This window comes from Solanum verrucosum, unplaced genomic scaffold (genome assembly GCF_900185275.1).
Source record: "Solanum verrucosum unplaced genomic scaffold, falcon-dt-bn FXZP01001278.1, whole genome shotgun sequence".
In the NCBI taxonomy this organism is placed as follows: domain Eukaryota; kingdom Viridiplantae; phylum Streptophyta; class Magnoliopsida; order Solanales; family Solanaceae; genus Solanum; species Solanum verrucosum.
The window spans coordinates 1,678,882-1,696,476 of record NW_026020317.1 but is presented as its reverse complement, the minus strand read 5'-3'; the positions used below and the strand labels follow the sequence as shown (position 1 = coordinate 1,696,476).

The 17,595-nt window shown below is 32.6% G+C and overlaps 2 protein-coding genes and 1 long non-coding RNA gene across 3 annotated transcripts; all 3 read left to right on the top strand.

Annotated features, from left to right (window-relative positions):
* Positions 1-502: 502 nt before the first annotated feature.
* On the top strand, positions 503-1,091 carry LOC125835327 (uncharacterized). Its single transcript, XR_007443407.1, has 2 exons — positions 503-626; positions 721-1,091. It is a non-coding gene; the product is annotated as an uncharacterized LOC125835327 (long non-coding RNA).
* A 7,704-nt stretch (positions 1,092-8,795) lies between these two features.
* Positions 8,796-9,236, top strand: LOC125835301 (phospholipase A1-II 1-like). Its single transcript, XM_049514427.1, has one exon. It carries the CDS (start codon positions 8,796-8,798, stop codon positions 9,234-9,236), a length of 441 nt encoding a protein of 146 aa, XP_049370384.1.
* A 3,673-nt stretch (positions 9,237-12,909) lies between these two features.
* LOC125835255 (uncharacterized) lies at positions 12,910-17,409 on the top strand. The gene is made up of 8 exons (XM_049514384.1): positions 12,910-13,197; positions 14,236-14,273; positions 14,955-15,032; positions 15,338-15,421; positions 15,513-15,547; positions 16,415-16,500; positions 16,926-16,991; positions 17,078-17,409. Exons 1-8 carry the CDS (start codon positions 13,131-13,133, stop codon positions 17,110-17,112), a joined length of 489 nt encoding a protein of 162 aa, XP_049370341.1. The 5' UTR covers positions 12,910-13,130; the 3' UTR covers positions 17,113-17,409.
* The last annotated feature ends 186 nt before the right edge of the window (positions 17,410-17,595 follow it).

The following is a 17,595-nucleotide window of genomic DNA, read 5'->3' as shown; positions in this document are numbered from 1 at the left end:
ATAATTAATTTCTGAGTTTCTTAATTTTTTGAATGATTTAGAATAATTACCTTTATATAATTCAAATTAGTTTCGAGATTATTTTAAGTAATTTCAATCGATCTTTGTAGTATTTTGAATAATAACTATATTTTATATAATTATATATGTATTTACTATGTCTTACAAATATTTTGAAAATCGTAGCAAAAGAGTTCAACATTGATTAAATTAAGTATTTTATTGATTTAGTTTTAGTTTGGATTATAGTTTAATTTTCTGAATTAATTAGTTTGTATTTAGATTAATTATTTTTATAAGTAAATTAATTATTTCATTTCGTTAAGATTAAGAAGCTCATTAAATTAATTTATATTAATTCATCTTATTTAGTTATTAGCCAAATTCCCTAAACGCATTTGTGTTTTTTTTTTTAATTAATGTGTCCAATTCAAGTGGAAAAGGCATAGCATAGATCCCTAAATGATAGGATTTCCTAATTGCCTCCTCATTCACTCCTCTGCCTCTTTCTTCACTGTGTTCTTCACACGATCTTTGAGGAACAATGCTTTGCTTATCCTTATGCTGTGGTTTATAGATGTTAATCTCCTGCTCTTCTTCCCTTTCTTCTTTCGTAGCCTGCAGAAGTAAGTGTTCTTCCCTCTTCATTTCTCTGTTGTAGTGACTCTCTGTTTCTGATATCCTCTCCATTTTTATTGGTATACTTGGGTGGATGTATAGGATTACATCTCTTTTCAGCTGAAGCACAGACATTCTCAGTCCAATTCCTATCTGATTCCGTCAACAATCGCAGCACACCTTTCCCAAATCTGATTTGACAAGATTTTTTTTTTGCTGGTGGAGCTTTTTTGTAAGCTGTCATAGCTAGTTCTAGGTATCTTTGTTTGATTCATAGTTATGTATGTCCCTTTAATGGCGTTGTACATAGCATAACTGTGTTCTTCTGTTAATTTCCCTGATCTCTCTCCTGATGTGTTGCCTGGATTGTTATCTTCCTTATTTTAATCTGTATTGAAGGGATTTCTGCTTTATCCATGTTCATAATTCCTCTACATTCCACTAATAGTTGTTGAAATGTATGAATTTGTATTACATTTATTTTCTCACATGTTTCATTTGCTAATTTATCCGCTAGTTTATTAGCCTCTTTAAAAACATGTTGTATATGTGCTTGTGTAGATACAAGTAACTCTTGTATTTCCTCTATCTGCTGCCATGGGACCTACCAGTTGTTTCGCACCATATTTGTGACACTTAATGAGTCTGTCTCCAGAATATAATTTCTGAAATTATTTGTCTTGCAATGCCTGAGTGCTCTAATAATTGCAATAGTTTTTGCCTCCATATTAGTCTTAATCCTCAGTCGCTCCGCCTCCGCATATATAATATCACCTATGTCATTCCTTAGACAAAAAGCATAGGAACTTTCCCCAGGATTTCCTCTGCTAACTCCATCTGTATTGCATTTTAATGCACCTCTATAAGGCTTCCTCCAGCTCACTGTACAGTAATGCAATCTGGGTTTGTATTCCCTAAGTACTTTGACTATCTCCCCCCATTCTCTAGGAACTTTAATCCATGGATATTTCATTTTTATTAGCTGAATAATAGTGTTGACACACTGATTCTTCAACTTAAAAAACTGATGTCCATACCATATCTTCTTGCATTTCTCCGTTTCCACAATTTCCATATTATAATGTTTGGTATTGCTTGGAACACGAATTTCACTTTGATAGGAGTGTTAGGTTTCCACCATTCTGTTATCATTTGTTTCAAATTTCCTTGCTGTTGAATACCTGCACATGAAGCAAACTGCCTTCATAGCTTTTGGGTTATTGGAGCTGTTAGAAAAAGATGTTGTGTATTCTCCTCTTCAAAAACATCACAACAATAACATCTTGAGGCTATAGTAATTTCCATCCTTTTCAGATTTTCCTCCATTGCAATTCTGCCCCTCCAAATCCTCCATATTAGAAAACTCATCTTAAAAGGTATTTGCTTGCCCCATAAATTATTTCTCCATTCCTCATTTTCCTTTCTACGTCTCAGCAGTTCAAATGCTGATTTGACTGTAAATTTTCCACTTGTATTTTCCATCCACCAAGGTTTATCCACCTCCTCCACTAGACGTGGATGAATGAAATCAATAATATACTATTCTGATATTAAATGTCCCAGTTTTTGAACATTCCACTCCCTATTTGTGATAAACTAAAATTGGGCCCTGTTTGTAAATTTCAGCAGCCCATTCCCAATCAATTCAAATTCATCAGCCCACTCTCTTTGCCTCCCATTTTTCAGACCCAATCCAATACCTTCTCAACATACACAACAATATAACAACATACGTTCCCATCCCAATCCAACATACAACACCAATACCCAGCCCATTCATTTATTCTTAACCCATCCCACTATTAATTTTCAATACAACAACTTACCAAATTAGCCCATTCCAGCAGAACGTACAGCAGTCCAAAGCAGCAACATAGACGGCGTGAAGTAGACGAAAATCGCAAGAGTAGTACGCGAGTATATTAGAAGTTTAAAGCTAACTTCAAATGATTTCTGGCATTGTTAAAGTTCATAGTCAACTGCAGCAATCTCCGACACCTTTGAATTTCAGAGTCAACTACAAAACTTCCCGATTATAGTAGATTTTGGGAGAACCATGTCAGAAATTTCTCAAGCTTTAAGGATTTTTGAATTCTCCAGAAAAACCTATCGGAAACACCAAAGTTCCAAACCAATGACGTTCATTTAAACTTGACGTGACATGACACTTGACAGTGACCTTTTTCAATTACAGCTTTTTGAAAACCTTTTTCTTAAAAATTTTATCTATATGTTTCAAATATTTTTGCATAAAAAGTTTTGTCTTGTCTATCGAGAAGCAAGAGATCAGAGCGATCAACTGAAGATAGCAAGACAAGGATCAAGTGATTGAAGAAGTCAACAAAGATTAGTTTATTTTAAAAATTGACATATTTTCTGTGGATGCAGGTCTATAAGATTGCCTCAAGTTCGTAATATTTCTCCATTAAACAAATATGGAGAAGTCAAAAGGGCGAGGAGCTCCCCAAAATTGACAACATTTATGTGGATGCAGAAAAGTCATTTAAGTTTTTCAGGAGAAAAAGAAAGAGTTTAGAATACGAAAAACAACACCTCGTTTCAATTCCCAACAAAACATAAGTCACAACGAAAACAAAGTGTTCAAAATGGGAACAAGTGAAAGCATCACTCTCAACATATACAAGCATCTTCGATGACACGAGATTACATTTTTCAGCATCAAGAACATTTGAAGACTATTCACAAATCTCATTGATATCAGATGCGATAATGTGAACTACTATGAGGGACATCGTCTTTACCACCCGGATAGACATTCCTAAAGTATTATCAAATGAGATAATACCATCACCTAGAGGGACATCATCGTCATTCTATCAACGGAATATCCTCACCCTACCAACATATGTTCATTTTCATTAACATCATCCTACCGAAGGATCTTAATTATCATTATCCTACCAACGGATCTTCATTATCCTACTAATGGATAATCGACATTATCCTACCAATTGATCATCATTATCCTACCAACGGATCATCGACATTATCTTACCAATGGATCATCAACATTATTCTACCATGGATCAACATTATCCTATCGACGGATCTTCTTCATCCTCATCATTATCCTACCGACGATTCTTTATTATCATCATTCTATCTATGGACCTTCATCAGTATTATCCTATCAATAGATCATTGTCAATCATCCTATCGATAGAGTATCATCATCATCCTATCAATAGAATGACATCATCATCTTATCATTATCGTCATCCTATCAATGAGGATTCATTATCCTATCAATGGAGCATCAACATCATCATTTTATCGATGGAGCATCATCACTATCTTATCGATGGAGTAACAACATCGTTTTATCATCATCGTCATCCTACCAATGGAGCATCAACATCATCATCCCGTCGATGAAGCATCATCATCATCATATCGATAGAGTAGCAACATCATCATATCATTATCATTATCTTACCAATGAAGAATCATCATCATTATTTACATTTGCAAGAACGTCATCAAGAGAGCCATCAACATATTACATCATCTATATTTTATTATTTCGATATCAAAGGAAGAGTACATTCGAAGAATTATATTGCAAATATGAGATACAAGTTTTATTGGTGTAACGTCAAGATGAAGAAATTGACGTCAAATGTTCAAGGAGAGCGACTAAGTGTCAACACGGTAAAAGACGTTATCTCTCCATTTGAATTACATTTTTTATGCTAATAAGTTTTATCTCAGTCTTTGTCGAGAGCATCCAAGAGGATGAATTCTTAAGTCAAACCACAGGTGCGGACGACATCAATAAGGATGCAGCACAACGTGAAACTTTTTCTTAGCAGCGAACTGGGACATATTCTGTAGAGCAGTGACAAACTCTTAGGGCGCGAGCTGAAGAGTGATTTCCACCACAATCAAATCATACCGGTATCAAAAGGCATGTGGGTTTTTCCTTAGGTTTATCGGCTTCAGTTTCGCATCTAGAAAAAATTGATTTTCACCGGAGGCAACTTTCCAATCTGAGTGACAATGCACCAAGAGCTTTGGAAATTATGTTCGTGTAAGTTCTTACTTATGGATGTGAAGAGCTCCACATTCATGGTTGAGAGGTTGCAAACCTCTTTTTCATACTCGACTTATTTGTCACTCCTCCAGAACTAAAGGTTATTGTTGACACCTAATTTTGACCCTCCCCGATAATAATTAATCTCGAGCTTCTTAATTTTCAAATGATTTAGAATAATTAATTTTAGAAATTTCGAAAATAAATAAATAAAATATAATAGAATAATTTGCAAGTTGTTTCAAATAGTTTGTCACTTGTTATAATTTTTAAATAATAATATGTCTTTTATACAATTATGTATATAATTAGTGTATTTTATAAATATTGGAAAATCGTCTCAAAAGATTTGTTTAATTAGATATTTGGTTAGTTTGCTTAGTTATCTAATAGTTTACAATTTTGAGTTAATTAGTTAGTTTATAATTAAGTTAATTATTATATAATTATGTGTCTAATTAGTATATTTTATGAATGTTCGAAAATCATCCCAAAAAGAGTTTAGTTTTAGTAAATATTTCACAAAATTAGTTTAGTTCAAGTTATGGTTATAATTTTAAATCATTGGTTTGCGATTAAATTAATTATTCTATTTCGTTAAAATTTAGAAGCTCGTTAATTAATTAATGTTAATCCATCCCACTTAGGATTTAGCCGAATTCGTTAATTCAACTCAATTTGGCTATTTCTTAAATTCCGAAATCTAACCGATTTAATTTTTTACTCTATACCCATTCTTAAATGACCAAATTTTGGGATTTTACGTGCAATTTTCCAGCAATTTCCAGCTGCCCTTTTCCCTTTTATTCCCTTAATTGCCAGCCCAATACTTTAGTTCAATTTCCAGCCCAACCCAAGCTCCAACCCACACTCTTATTACTCCTAAGTTGACCCATTCCTCCTCTTACTTGACCCGGCCCAGCCTAATTCCTTCATTAACTAAGAAACCCATTTCAACAATGTGCACATACAGCAAACAGTACCCACGGCACTTCTTCTTCTTCCTCCAGCGATCCGGCGACAACAAACCCAATTTGCAATCCAACACAGAAAGCAACCCGAGTCCAGCAAGTAGCAGAAACAGAGAGCGTACACTGTGGATTTTGTTTTCTTCTCCAACGTTCCTATCCATTTAATGTTGCAACAGCGGGCAGAGCACGCGTTTTCTCTCATTTCCTCTTTCGGAATGGGGCGAAAATTGCAAGAAAAGGTGTCTCTCCTTAATTGTGAAAGAATTTTGAAATTTGAAATTCGAATGGCCCCTTCTCTGTCCGAATTTTTATTCTTTTCCCCCCAAAAATCATGAACCCTAAGCTCTCTCTATATATACTTTACTGTTTTCAATATAAAAAAAAATAAAATTTGTTTAGTTGAAAAATTGGAAGTCAAGAAAGAACAAAAGATACATAGACTTTTTTAAAGCAAATACAGACTAAAAAAATCAAGTATTATAGAGGGTATTCAAGCGCCGATCTTTATTTTTCGGAGACATCCTCGCTGCTCGTCGGAACTCTCGGAGTTTGGGGTGTGGTGTTGGAAGAAGCTCGTTGTCCCCTCTGCTCGTTTGTTGTCCAGTTCGCTGCCCAGAAGAAGGTAACGACCTCATCCCTATCTCGTTTTGTCTCATGTGTTTGTTATTTGAGTTCTTGGTGTCTTGGTACTATATCTATCTTGAATCGATTTTAGTATTTACTCTTAGCGTGGATTCAAAAAATTTTGTTGTTTCGTGATTGATGTTGTTGTTTCTCCATTTGGGTTTGTCCTTGTTGTTTTCTTCTCGTCCATTTACTTGAATGTCGGCGAATCCGTACTCTTTATTTTCATCGTCTTTAAGCTACTATTGATGTTATTGGATTTTCAAGATGAGGATTGAATCTTATAACTGATTAGTATGAAAGTTGTATGTTGTTTTGCCTATTGCTTGTTGGATATGACAACTTGTTTCCTCCATTTGCGAATCTCATGATTGTACTATCGTTTAGCATGTGTGTTTGAGTCAAGTCTATGCCTCCGTTCTGTCTAATTTTTTGCTTGTGGTTATGAGATCAGTTAATTTTCAAGTAGCGAAAAATGACAAACTGATTCTTTCTTTCTAGTCGTTTTGCTCCTTGCTATGAGTAGTTGCGACACGAATAATGTTAGCTATGTGTAGTTGGTTTATTTACTGTGATTTAAGCAGGAAATAGTGAGGTGAAATGTGAGGTTTGATTTTTATTTCCTTGAGGCAGTAACTTTTTGTCAAAATTAAATCATTTTTTTTTCCACTAGTTTCTTGTGTAGTGTCTAAGGTTAAGTCTTTTGTTAATCACCAAGCAAGTTGTGTGTGCTCTTATTCTTGAGATTGTTTAATTTAGATTTTTAAATGAATTAAATTTGATGTTATTCATGATTTGCATACAATACGTGACTAAGTGTCCATTTGAGAATTCTCCGGTTGAGCTTAGATTAAGTCTAGCAAATTGTCAAATCACTTTCTTTGTTCATGTATAATTAATTAGCTTTTTCCTATATTTTTTTATTTCTTATTTTTATAGTTTTATTTTATTTTTTTTCTTTCTTCTTTATTTCCCTTTAATGATGCATGCACCAGTTAGAACATATCTTGCTTGCATTCTTTTTTTTTGAAGATATATACAGTTGATGTCCATTTTGTGATCACATCTAATGGGTAGTATTTTATGGCATAAAAATGGAAATAGATTCGTCTTGTCTTGGTAGTGGGTAGATTAATTGATATCTTCTTGGCATATGTTGCTATCCTATTTTAAGAGTAAGTTAAGTTTTCTATTTGTGTCTTCCCCTACTTACTGGTGGTACTAAATTGCTTGTTGATACCCTTGAATGTTATATTCCTTTACCCTACTAATTAAATTTTTTTTCTCTTTACTTTGTCGCATGTGACACCAATTCGAGTTCACTTTGGACTCCATCCTTGCATTTCTTTCGAGTTACCTTTAAAATCGAGTCCCAATGGACTGATATGTGAAGCCAAGGAAGCAGGTGTACAGGTTAATGACTGATTGCAGGTCTCAAAAGGCCCCAAAAGGGCTGATATACCTGCTGTATACACTCGTATACAGCCGAAAATATGGTTTACAGGTTGCAAAAATACGAGGATACAAGTTTGATGATAAGACATAAGTCAATAGCTATTGTTCAAGAAAAAATGCAGAAATTCGGACCCAAATACGATCCGTATACAGAGATATACACAAAGTGTATACACAAATTTCTTGAAAGCAAATGGGGCCAAAGGCCCAAGGAAATTTCAGCAAATCCAAGATTTGGGCCAAAGGCCCAAATTTAATATTCCTCTCCTTGCTCTCATTTATTTTGTTATATTTAACTAACGTTTTGATTATTTTATGGTTCAACTTAATTGAATTCCCCAAGAATGGTCATTTCATTTTATTTTCGCATTAAAGTATATATATTTTATTGCTTAGTTTTTTTTTTATATATTTTCTTGTTGACATTTTATGACCCATTCCCCTTTAGTTCATTCCCCTAAAAAATAAAATAAGAAAATGATAAAAATAACAATAGTAAAAAAAAAAAAAAAAATAAGTTAGAATAAATGAGCTCTTTTTACTTAATTCAGATTTAAAAAAATAAAAATAAATAATAATAATAATAATAATTAGTTGAAGTAATTTAGTTCTTTTACTTTGTTAAACTTTCCAAATTAGTCAAGGTCGTGAGTTCTTTACTCAGTTAAATTCTAAAAATTATTAGTTAAAATAAAGTGAATCATTTTACTTAGTTAAATTTCAAAAATTAGTCAAAATCATTTTTTAGTCAAATCGCCGGTCAACCGCGGGTTAGCGGGCATTTCAAGGGCCTAACACCTTCTCGGAATGTACATTGAACTTCGAACCCTTTTATTTTCAATTGATTTTATCTGTTTAAATCTTTTGAAAATCTTATAGTTTTTTTCTTGATTTTTTACTAAAAAATTAAGTGGCGACTCTGTTATTTTGGAAATTCGATTTCTCTTAAACTATAAGTTTAATCGATTTTTCGAAAACTCAGTCATTTTTCCTTCTTTACATATATATTTTTTAAGTAAAACAGTTATCTAGTATAATAGATTTCCTTTTCAATCGATCAAGTCGAACTACAAATGCCAGTGACAGCTTTTGTATTTGCAAGTCCTAAAGTTGGAGATCTCAATTTTTTAAACGCATTTAACAAATTGAAACACCTTCACGTTATGAGAATTCATAACATATTGGATATTGTTCCGAAATACCCACCTATTGGATATTTCGATGTTGGGCAGGAAATAATAATCGACACCACAAAATCCCCTTATTTAAATCTCCCTGGAGATATCATCACATGGCATAATTTGGAGTGTTACATGCATGGAGTTGCGGGAACTCAAGGTATAGGACTTTTAACCGGTTTTAAACTAGAGGTGGATCGCGATATCGCACTTGTTAACAAATCTTCAGGTGCATTGAAAAGTGAGTATCTTGTCCCAGCAAATTGGTGGACTGTGAAGAACAAAGGAATGGTTCAACAAGAAGATGGAAAATGGGTTCTCAATGATCGAGAGTAGTATGACATAGTTGTGGCTGAGGTTTAATTTAATTTGGAGTTTAATGTACTTGCTATTTTAATTTTATTTCTTTAATTCCATGTAATGTTTGAATAAAAGGGTTATTACGAACACATCATATGCAATAATACATATGAGTGTGTTGTAATTAAGTTGTACTTTCTGCACCTTAAGTTAAACTTGTTTTTGTTAATTTTGTATACATGTTTTTAAGAAGGGCTATTTAAATGTTGTACTTGATTAAATTTCAGACCCTTTAGCACATCATTTATGACTATCGTTAAAAAGAACTCAATCAAATTTATTATTTACTCATATGTTAGATATATTTCACATGCATAATGTGATAAGGCGAGTTATAAATTTAATCGATGAATTATTTCATGTAAAAAAATGAAGAATTGAATATATTGAAACATCTCAATCCTCAAATTGGATATTTTTATAAACAAGTAGTAAATATCTGTTAAATGAATTCAAAACTTAAAGATAAGAATGCATGGTAATTAGTACTAGGTAGTAATTAGTTACAAAATAAAATATGAATATATAGTTCCACTGATCCATCGATCAATGATAAAAGTTGGAAGAAAGATACTCATTTTTTCTCCGAAAATGATCTTTAGTTATAATTAACATTAAATTTACGTTTTAAGTAGCACTTAATATTTTATAAATGTCTCTATAACCTATAGCAACATTTGATCTAATTAACTAATGTCGATAAGATTTTATTTATGTGTATTTATATATAGTAGTGTCTTAATTATATCGAACAAGTAGATTAAGATACAATTAATAAATTAAGATCCAATATGTTAAAGTTAAACCATGTTATATCGTACAAGTAGATTAAGATACAATGCAATTAAGTAATAAATTAAGATCCAGTATGTTAAAAGTTAAACCACGTAAGATAGAGACATACTATTATACATGCACTATGCTTATTGAATAAAATGATATTTCTATGAAGATAGGGCATATTATAATCAATAATCAAGAATTGAATTCCTCTGTCCGTACTAATTTTTTAGATATACATATACGCACGAAAAGATCGATAATATTCCCTCTGTTTCTAATTACTTGTCTATTTTTCTTTTTTTAGTTATATTTGTCTATTTTAACAAATTAAGAAAGGATAGTTTCTTTTTATCTATTATATCCTCAATTAATTACTTTAAAAAAAATAGAACTTCTTGAAAATCTTAAGTTTTTAATTCACTCACTTCATAATTAATAGGAGTAAAATAATAAACTCATTATGTTATTCATTATTTTTTAAATAAATATGTCAATTTAAAAATGAATAAATAATTAAGGTGTAAGAAAGTATTTTTTTTTAATGTTCTTTTGTAGACTCATTGTGTCCTTTTCATACAGTCAATTATGAGAGGATGGCAAGCATTCAGTAGTGATGGGATGGCAATGAATAGTGGTAGTTATTTCCTTATAAGCTTTTAATATTCCAATTTAATTTGTTGGGAATATAATAATTCATGATGCATTGGAAAACGCGTTGGAAAAATGGTCAAAGTCTCAAAGATATAAAATTTGTTTGATACTGAAAAGAAGTATAGTTGTAGAGATTAGTTACGAAGATATTTGAGAACTTATGATTTTGTTCGAGTGTAATGCTAAATAGCTAAAAAATTTGGTTATAAATTTGGTCAGAAATTTTAAAAAATTATAATATTTTTTTTATTTTAAAATAAACTGATCTTTTTTCTATTTTTTAATTAAAATATATTAAAGTTAAAAGAATAAAAATATTTAAAAAGATAAAATAACATAAGTAAAATACCATTCTGATCAAATTCTCATCAAATTTTCTGGCCAAAAGAATTTTTCCTTTCTTTAAAAGATGTATATATATATTTCTAGATCTTAAAATATGTTAGAGCACAATTTAGCTAAGTTTTATGTTTCATTATTACATAAAGTAAGTTGAATTGTAACTTATGCTATTGCATCGTTTAATTCTTTGAGATCATTTATGCATTAAAATATAGTAAGGTTAAAAGATTATTGTATAAATAAAAAATAAATAAAATGAGAGGACCTATCAAGATGAATAAACTCTAGGTTCGTTCTTCCCAAATCAGACCAGAGATGGTCTTGAAACCTGCAAATATTTGATTGTAACTTAGTTAATCAAACTGAGAAATGTACTTATACTTATAGGGCAGAGCTAGTAATTCTGATGTGAATTTAGTGAATCTAGATTTTGTTTAAATAATACTCCCTCCGTCCCTATTTACTTGTCCATATTTCCTTTTTTAGTTGTCCCTATTTAGTTGTCCATTTTGACAAATCAAGAAAGGACAACAAATTTTTTCCTATTATACCCTTATTTACACTTCTTGAAAATTGTAAAAGTATATGTTGTTTCCCTCCAATTTATTTCACTTGAATTCAAATAAGTGGTTGTAATTTTGAAGTGAAAAGTTGTCATAAGGGTAAAATTATAACTTCACTGTGCTAATCATTGTTGTCTTAATCTGTGTGCCATTTCTAAAGTGGACAACTAAAAAGGGACGGAGGGAGTATATTTATGTCAATTAATTCATTTGAATATGTACAAATATTAAAGTTAATATCTGCTTATACTTTTGTAAAGTTTTTTTTTTTTTTATCAATTAACTATGACCTGGCCCAGTTTTATTAATTGTGCAAACAATGAAACAACAACATTGTAAAAACTAATTGGTGTTCATAGGAAGGAGAATTCTTTCTTTAAAGGAAAAAAAGATAAATATACCTCCAATTATCGTAAATGATATATGTATACCCTTCGTTATATTATTGAGACACTAATATTCCTACCGTCTAGTGCTCCTACTTTTTGGACGGCAGAGACACTAGTATCTCAATAGCATAGTATAGAGTACACGTATATCATTTACGATAATTCGAAAGTATATTTGTCCTTTTTCCTTTCTTTAAATTCCTAATTCTGCCCGTTTGGATTGACTTAAAAAAAAATAGCTTTTAAGTAAAAAATAAAAAGTAGGGGGAGACCTACTTTTGATTTCTGACATATTTTAAGTAATTTTTTACCTTGTCAAACACTTCGTAATTTATTTTAAGTCATTTTTACTTATTTTAAGTTATTTTGTATATTTGCCAAACACTTTCAGAAGTCAAAATCTGACTTCAAAGTAGGTTTGATCAACTTTTAAGCCAATCCAAACGGACTCGACTCTTTTTCAAATCAACCTTAACCCTATGAGATCGCAAAAACTAACCTCACGAAATTTGTTAAGTATTATTTTTAATTTTGTATGAAATTAAAGATATCATCTTCACTTCCTCGATAACATCATATCATGTCTAATCAACTCACCCCAGTACAATGTACCTCCACCACTTCATCTAGAAAATAATTCTCTTAGCTCTCTTTTCTTCTTGCTATTTACTTAGATCCTCCTTAAAAACACCAGAATCCAATTTCGAGATCAATTCGATAATAAAACTCTTTAAGCAATAATCTTATCTATGTCATTTCTCTTGACGCGATACAAAAGATGACACATATTTTCGAAGGTCCAGGAAGGGGTCCAACCCAAAATTCTAAGAGCCTTTTCCATACCGAAAAGGCCCAAATCCATTCGGAATACATATTCTTTCTGTGATGGTTAAAAAACGCTTTTAATGTTCGATTCCCACTCACAACAACTTTCTAATATACGAGCATTCGCACCATAAATATTCCCCACTCACCAAAAAAGCTAGGGTTTTTTTCTCCCCTTTATTTCTCATCTTTTGAAAATACCTTTTTTTCTTGCGCAGAGAAGAAATTTCGAAAACTAGCAAACCCTCGATTTTCCATCTTCAATTGGCTTTCCTTCTTCTGTTAACTTTGATTCATTCAGTGAGAAGGCGAAAGCTATGGGAAGAGGAAAGTTCAAGGGAAAGCCTACTGGTCGCCGCCAGTTCTCCACGCCTGAGGAGATGCGTATGTCTCCTTTACTTACCTTTACGAACTGCCAAGTTGATTCCTTTTTTTATTTGTTATACCAATTTTTGAGATCTATTACTTGGAATTCGAATTGTTTTGTTTGGGTAAAAGGTCGATTGGAGATTGAACGTTATCTGTTGCGTTAATTGATTTTGTTTAAATTTCTTATGGTAGATTTGGTAGGAGAATTTTATTATCTTAGGTGAATTTAGCTGGATTTTCACGCTGCTTTTTACAATTAGTTGGGAGTATGTTTGAAAATTTACTTAGTGAAGGTTTGCTTATAATTGATGGTTAGTTGGATAGTTGAAGTAGTTGTAGATATGTTTTTAAAAAAAATTATGGATGAAGTTGTATGTTCATAAACCTTGCAGTGCTCATTTTGTGTGTGTGCCATGAAGGATTTTACTCTGTGTTGTTAGCAGAAACTTGAATGAGAAAACAGGTTATTGAGGGAAGCGAAAAGTAGTTATTTTTCTCATTGTGTAGAATCTTTTAATAGGTTGAAACTCAGTTTTCAGTTTATGCCTGGTGCAATATGACTACAGTATCTTGAAATATCAGATTGATGTGCTTATACACTTAAGTAATGGAGAAAGTACTTTTCTTTAGGCATTACCTACAACACAAATAAGAGTGGCTTAGACATATAGCACAAACATCAAACTAATAATTCAAGAACCTGGGAGACTTCATTCATGCATGATGAAGGAACTCTAACCCTATGATCTTTTGGTTCCTGTTAGTGGTGATCCTTCTTCCTATTTCCCCTCCCTTCGCTCATGCAATTTCTCCGTCTTCCCATACATGTACTGGTGTAACAAGATCTCTTCCATTTGAAAATTGTATGCTAGTGCAAAGTTGTGGGATCAGGCTGCTTTATCTCGAGTCTGTTTATTAAATAAGGCACTGGTTATAAATATCTATTAATTCAAATAGTTGATATGTTGGAGCCGACATGGCATGGTTGGGATGTCTGCAATGAACTACACATATTCTGCTAAGTCGCTCTTGATATTTGCTTTTATTTTGCAGTTGCTGGTACTTCTCGACGTCCTCGCACATTTAAGCAGGTGAATATCTCCGGCTTTAGTTTTTCTGGGCTCCTAATACATTTATATTTTTCTTTCTTTTAGAAGTTAGTCTATGCATACATGTTAGTAAGGAGGGGTTAGCACTGATGGGTCAGCTTCACAACATTATTTAGGGTGTTCTCCTTGAATTGTGTTGGTTATTGTACTGCATGGAACTTCAAAACTTTACTTCTTTATGAAACATAACCATGTGAAATGATAGCTATTGCGATCAACTTTTTGATGTGGTAAGAGAAGAATTGTCTGACTATCAAATAATACAATTTGTGGTATGTGAATGTGTTCTCATGACGAGCTAGAATGTGTTAGTCGGTCACGTTTGTGTTGTGTGTGCAAACGGGTGATCATTATCTTGTAAACAGTTTTTCATTTTTGTTGCCTTATTAATAGTTAAAACATCCTCATTAACTTACCCTTCTAAGGACATGCTGTCGTTGTGCCTGGGATGTTTATTCTATTTTCTTCTATGTTTGTGTCCTTAGATGTTAATATATCTCAGTCATCAAAAATCTTCTCTTGTGCTTGTAATCTGAGATTGATGATTTGAATAATATGAATTATCTGATATATGATGAAAGAAAATTGCCTTTATAATTAGTATTGTCTTCATGCTTAACTTCTATATTTGTGTGCTCTGCGTGATCAATTTGAGGTCTTCAGGAAGAGGTTGAAGCTGAGGAAAATGAGAAATCCGAAGAGGAATCTGAAGAGGAATCTGAAGAAGATACTGATGGAGAGGTCAGTTATCTATGATTCATTGCTTCATTTTCTTTACATTTTAAGAAAGAGTAAGTGGTTTGTGACAACTACTACTTTTTAATCTTTTTTGTATTTCCTTAGTTAGAAAACCTAGTGCACTTCTTATCGTAAAAGAATTTGTGACAAATACTATACTTAAATCTCAAGTTATTTGAGGTTTTGACTATTTGAATCCTCACTTTCAAAGTTGAAATTGATTTAATTTGGAAATTTGCGTCCTCTATGCTTTGTGGCTGTGGAAAATGTATATTCAGATGGCTCATTTCTTTTATTGTTCCAAACAGAAGCGGAAAGGTACCCAGGGTATCATTGAGATTGAGAACCCCAATTTGGTGAAGCCAAAGAATGTGAAAGCTAAAAATGTTGATGTAAGATGGGGCACGGTGAACTTGCATTTGTTCAATACTTCAATTTAATTGTTTTTGGATGTAACTTTGAATGTGGGCATTTTCTGTGCAGATTGAGAAAACAACTGAGCTTTCAAGACGTGAAAGGTTAGTTGAACCTTCTTTTGTGTTTCCTTTAAAATACGATCCCAATGAAGTCACAGATAAAGAAGCCTTATTGTATGCCTCCTATATGTTTTGAATGAATACTCCCTCCCTTTTCTGTTCTTGGATTTCAGCAACTGCTCTATATTTTTTTCATTTTCTCATTGTTTTTACTGTCCTGCATCTTTTGAGTTTCACACCTTGTATCACTAATCTTTGGGATTTCTGTATCATCAAATTTTTGAACTGCCTGCACCACTCTAATGATTACGACATATGACTGCTAGGATGTTGGGATATATTTATTCAAGATGAAAGGATTTGGTCCTTTTACTTGTAATCAACCTTTGTCAGATAGAATGTACAGGGAATAATATCCTTTCCAAAGTTATTTCTTTTAGCCAGAGTTTGTCAATGTCTAGGAAGTTCAGGATGTGCCAAATCTCACGGACACCTTAAAGGCCCGAATTTAAACCGAGATAAGTTCTTATTTTTCTGCGACAAGACTATATTCCCAGGCCATTGTTGCAGATAGCTGCTTCTTTGCACGTGAAATACTCTTCGCTCTATCCAAAATCCCAGCTACTTGTGTGTGTGTGTGTGTGGTTTCAATGGGTGTCAATGAACTTGAATTACATACAGTGGGAACAATTGTAGCCTTTTGTTATTGTTATATTTTTGAAATTATATTGTATTTTTTGTGTTCTTTGGGGTGTTGACAAGTCAAGCTAAAAGAAGGAAGAAATATCCCAAGTCTTGTGTATTAATTCTATTACCGATACATGCAACACGGTAACATAGTTGGTGACATATCTTCTGGTCCTTTTAACTTCTATGTCGTTATTAATTTAATATGGTAATTGTTCACAGGGAAGAGATAGAGAAACAACAAGCTCATGAGAGGTATATGAGGCTGCAAGAACAAGGAAAAACAGATCAAGCTAAGAAAGATTTAGGTAATATCACAGAGCAATGCTCTAGCAATAGACTTAATTTGTTTTGTTTAGAATTATCTGGTCTTGTAGTTCGTTCTCTGTACTTAATAGATTGTTTGAGGTGTTGGGTGGATGGATTGAGGTTTTTGTCATCAGAACCAAATTTTATTCTTACGTCTAATTTTAATTGTCTTGTTACTTGAATATGAGCATACCATTTGTAAATATGTGGTCATGTGAAGGACTGTATTTGAGTTGTGAAGTGGATAAGTTGTCATCTGGTTGGGCACATATTAAAAGTAAAATATATTGATTTTGTGCTGTTCCACTTTTGTAGAACTTGGATATGAATGAACTTTGAAATGATATGCCATGGACTTGAACCAGTGTTTCTTCTGTTATTGATCGCAAAGTGCTACTTCTAATTCTATCTCGTAATTTTGCAGAACGCTTGGCTCTCATACGACAACAAAGAGCAGATGCTGCCAAAAAGCGAGAGGAGGAGAAAGCTGGTACATTCTTCTATACTTACATGCTGGTTGTCTAAGATTCCCTTCCTTTATTTGCTAGGGTTAATGTTTGCATATTTTCTGTGCAGCCAAAGAACAGAAGAAGTCGGAAGCTCGCAAGTAACATATGATGGTACTATGAATGATTCCCCTAGTACAAGATATATCCCTACCAATATTTGGCTAATGATGGAGTTTATATTTCACCGTTCATTTATGTTATTGTCTAGTTTATAAGTAGACATCTTATAGATGAAATCATGGAAGTATACTTTAAAGCTCTAAATCTTGTATACACAATAGTTCTGGCCTTAACATGAACAATCATGGGAAGGGTATACTTTTTTTTTGTTGGTTGAATTATTGAGCTATGACTATTTTACAGTATTAGGTAACTGTGGTGTTTGGTATGAAAAATGTTCCTAAGAAAATAAGTGGTTCTCCCCTATTTCCCTGTGTTTGATTGGCTGCAGAGTGAAAACACGACCTCAGTGTTACTGAGGTTCCTTTCCTTCCGCTTCTATGCGCCCCACAATATATATGTAGATTTGATTCTTCGTGTATTGGCTCCATACTTTGTATTTCTCTTTAATCTTGGCATAAAATA

Bases quoted from the DNA above. Each gene is read 5' to 3' on its own strand.
- LOC125835301 (XM_049514427.1), top strand. From the start codon at position 8,796: ATGCCAGTGACAGCTTTTGTATTTGCAAGTCCTAAAGTTGGAGATCTC.
- LOC125835255 (XM_049514384.1), top strand. From the start codon at position 13,131: ATGGGAAGAGGAAAGTTCAAGGGAAAGCCTACTGGTCGCCGCCAGTTC. The intron at 14,274-14,954 runs GTGAATATCTCC...TGAGGTCTTCAG, and splicing joins GTCCTCGCACATTTAAGCAG to GAAGAGGTTGAAGCTGAGGA. The intron at 15,033-15,337 runs GTCAGTTATCTA...TGTTCCAAACAG, and splicing joins AAGAAGATACTGATGGAGAG to AAGCGGAAAGGTACCCAGGG.